This window comes from Nicotiana attenuata, unplaced genomic scaffold (assembly GCF_001879085.1).
Source record: "Nicotiana attenuata strain UT unplaced genomic scaffold, NIATTr2, whole genome shotgun sequence".
Lineage (NCBI taxonomy): Eukaryota > Viridiplantae > Streptophyta > Magnoliopsida > Solanales > Solanaceae > Nicotiana > Nicotiana attenuata.
The window spans coordinates 218,158-221,878 of NW_017671463.1; the positions used below are offsets into that span (position 1 = coordinate 218,158).

A 3,721-nucleotide genomic window follows, 5' to 3' on the forward strand; every position below is an offset into this window, starting at 1 on the left:
GCTTGTGTGTGTCAAGTTATTACGACCTGCCACTTTACTTGGTAAATATTCTCGAAATATTGTTTGTGTTTAAGCTCATAGTGTTTTACTGCTCCATATAATGTTCAATTGGATCATGGTCTTTGTCATATGGCCCTAAATTGGAGAAGTGACTATTTTAGCTGGGGTTAGTTTGAACTTCCGAGTTTTGGAGGAACTAGAGTGTCAATGTTGTTTGGCTGTCAAAGTTTAGTGTTTAACTTTTGTGTTTATCGCTGTCGTCGTTAATGTGTAATTAGAGTGCCATGGCTATTCATATGATAACACTAGGATTTGAGAGCTGCTAAGTTTTTTTTCTGCTGTTCATTGATGGGAATTGAGTCTGTTGAGGGCATGTTTTGTGTAAATTCTCTATAGATATATGAAATCTATGACCACCAAAATTTGGACTAGCTAAAGTGAACAGAGATTGACTGCATTGCAGAGCTACAAACATGAGATGATAACATACATAGTTCAGGCTCTAGGCTGTAGCCTTTATGTATAATAGAAGACGTCTCTTAATTTGTTGTTGTATCTGGTACTTTGCAATCACGTCCTTTGTTTTTGTAGCCCCAGGGCTATTTATAACTAGCCAATTAAGAAGTCTCAAATGTACTAGCACTGCATCTTCGATGCAGTCATCGATTCTCCCGAGAGGTCACAATTGCCGCGAGCAAAAATTGCTATTGGGATGTTGCTCTCTGATTGTTACTGTTTGATGCTATTTTTTCTTCCCTTTTGCTAGATATTGTTACTCCCTGATGGTCACTCTTTGATGCTAATTTTTTTCCTCTTTGCTTATCGCATTTCTCCCCCCTTCCCCCTCTTTCTTCCTCTTCTTCTCCCCTATTCTTCCTTTCCACCTTCTTCCTCTTCTTCTCCCCTATTCTTCCTTTCCACCTTTTCTTGAGCTAAGGTCTTTCGGGAACAGCTTCTCTACCTCTCCAGATGGGGGTAAGATCTGCGTACTCACTACGCTTCCCAGATTCCACCTGTAGGATTATATTGGGTATGCTGTTGTTGTCCTCCCTTAATGTTAGGGAGGTTGCTGTTTATAGCCTTTGCACCAAGCCTCCAACCACCGATCCACCAAATGCCCATCATACCAAAAGAAAACAACCAAAAAAAAAAAAAAAGAAAAAAAAAAGAAGAAAGAAGAAATGAAGAGAACAACTCTCTTCTTTCGACCTCTCCATTTGGTGGCCACATACCTTTACTCCCAACATGAGAATTGGTTGTTGACGTAGTGATACTAACGATTACATATATAGCAAAATTTTCTTATTCCATAATTTGATCTTATAGCTTTGTACTTTTTGAATCTGCTGAATGCCATCTATAAAATTCCTCCTACTTCATCGGAAAGAAAATCTGATCCTAAAGATGGTTGCAGCTCTCCGAAATTTTTGATTATAGTAAATTTTGAGATATAATAGGAACTATTAGAAGTACTTGGAGGTGCTCATAGTTCATCCTTTTGGTGAATTACACTTTATGTAAAACACATTTTGTGCACCTGATCCGGATTTTGATACAAAGTACTCTTATTCAGTTTATGTGAATCTATTTCCTTAAAAAGAACGAACCCTTTCTACAATTCTACTCTTAATGAAAAGTTTATAACCACCCAAATAAAAGTTTATAACCACCCAAATACTCTGGGCCCCTTGTTTGACTTGTTTAGGACCACAAATATCAAAAGTTTCTATTTTTTTCTTAAATTCTGTACCCAGTAAAACTGATTCACATAAATTGAATTGAAACGGAACGGAGGGAGTAGAATATTAGCTGTGCTAAGACTCAATTGTGAAAGTAAAACGATTAAGTAGCTATAAGTAGCCTTTATTCTGGTAATTGCACACACCAAGTCTATGGACACACACACTACGCACAACGTTAGTAACTTTAGCATTTGTTTTATACATTGGACAGCCAAAGAGAAGTTGTTAAACAACATCTATGGCTCTAACATTTCTTGTAAACACCTGTGTTTCCTTCTTTGGCACGTTTACAGTCAAAACGCCATGCTCAAGCCCACACTTGATCTCATCTGCATTTGCATTTTCCGGAAGCCGGAATCTCCTCATGAATGTCCCTTGGCGACGCTCCACACGGTGCCACTTGTCGTCCACTTGTTCCTCTTCTTTCACTCTCTCTCCACTTATCTCAAGTATGTTCCCATCTTCAACTTGCACCTTCAGATCTTCCTTCCTCACCCCTGCCATGAAAAATTGCACTTAGCTTTACTAGTAACAATCTCGCAAATCTACACCCTTCTGAATATAAGGCACATAGTCCTACTATGCACCCTATTGCTGCCACTTCCACATTTTTCTTTCTCATTCTATATATCCTAGTATAGTACTACTTTTCAAGAACCTATGTTGTTTTTCGAAGAAAAGGTCAACTCCTAGATATCTAATAGAATCTGGGTACGTAAGGATATAAGTATTTCTATTCAAGAGTATTGGATGTGCGAAAAAAGTTAGTCTTACACAGGAGCAGGTTTAGTCTTTGGAGGAAATTATACCTAAAGCCTACATGTCTTTGGACTAACTTAGCCTAAATAAGTGATATCATCTTTGTAAAAGGAGAGTGCAAAGAATTCAAAAGGCATTGATAACTTGAGCTAGCAACAATATAATATGCTTGTGAAGAAAATAAATCAAGAGAAAACCCAATATTTTATTTAGTTTTGTCGGTATAAGAAGAGGAAGAGGACCGACAAGACTTCTCAAAACATTCTCTTTTTTATACGTACAAAGTTTTTTGTGTGTTTGAAGGGGAGAGTTGAAATATCAGATACTTAACCAGGAAGGTCAACACGAAAAACATGAGCAGTGTCGGTTTCACGCCAGTCAACATTAGCATGAGCCAAGGCCGAGACGTTATCATCGCCGCCTCTACGACCGCCGAGCCCCCAGCCACTCAATCCACCACTCAGCCCATAATCAAAAGGGTCCCATAAATCATAAGAGAAAGGATCACTAATCATGTCCAAATCTCCAGCTCCTCTCCGACGTCCACCTCCCATCCATGGTCCTATTGGTGAAGCCATTTTTTTTAAGGAACACTTGAATTAAGTCAAGTACAAATAGTTATATCTATATTTTTGTGACAGTTTGGACAAGAGTAGTGATGACTTTTGTCAATGGTATATGCGTTGGTTACTTCACTCCTAAGCCACGTTTTCATGTTCTTGACACTTGGCATACCATACCATGCAACACGTTTATGCAGATAAGATCAAGCCGTATATATGCTATACTTCGTGTGGACGGTCTTCGCGCTAATCTTTTTGGCCGCTTCCGCTTGACACAACAATACTGCAGAAGTGGCTGTATTTTTTAATTAAGGTTAAATGGTTACTCGAGGAGAATTCTGATCAAGCATGAAGCACTGGGAAAATTAGTTTGAACCAACTGGATAGGAAGTCAATGGGGACTAAATTATTACACTAAGATAATAATTAGTACACTATTAAGGTCGTTTCATTAATTGTGTAATTTGTTTAAATAATTAGTGTGAAAAATCCTCCACAAAGTAATTCAGTACATTGTTGGTTACATAAGAAAAATAGTAGAGTATATCAATAAGGAATGTAGCGGGTGTTTGGTTGCATAAGAGAACATTATAACATTCGTATAACTAACCAGTGTTTGTTGATAGTATTAAATAATATTTGCATTAAATTTATATC

General features: G+C 37.8%; 1 protein-coding gene across 1 annotated transcript; it reads right to left on the reverse strand.

Annotated features, from left to right (window-relative positions):
- Positions 1 to 1,810: 1,810 nt before the first annotated feature.
- On the reverse strand, positions 1,811 to 3,139 carry LOC109208449 (16.9 kDa class I heat shock protein 1-like). The gene is made up of 2 exons (XM_019371557.1): positions 2,833 to 3,139; positions 1,811 to 2,239 (listed from the first exon to the last, which is right to left on the reverse strand). The coding sequence occupies exons 1-2, from the start codon at positions 3,077 to 3,079 to the stop codon at positions 1,968 to 1,970; spliced, it is 519 nt and encodes a 172-aa protein (XP_019227102.1). The 5' UTR covers positions 3,080 to 3,139; the 3' UTR covers positions 1,811 to 1,967.
- Positions 3,140 to 3,721: the final 582 nt, after the last annotated feature.

What these genes read in the sequence shown, in the direction of transcription:
- LOC109208449 (XM_019371557.1), bottom strand. Translation starts at nt 3,079, where the DNA reads ATGGCTTCACCAATAGGACCATGGATGGGAGGTGGACGTCGGAGAGGA. An exon ending in TTTTCGTGTTGACCTTCCTG is followed by an intron (nt 2,240 to 2,832) that starts GTTAAGTATCTG and finishes TTTTCATGGCAG; the next exon opens with GGGTGAGGAAGGAAGATCTG.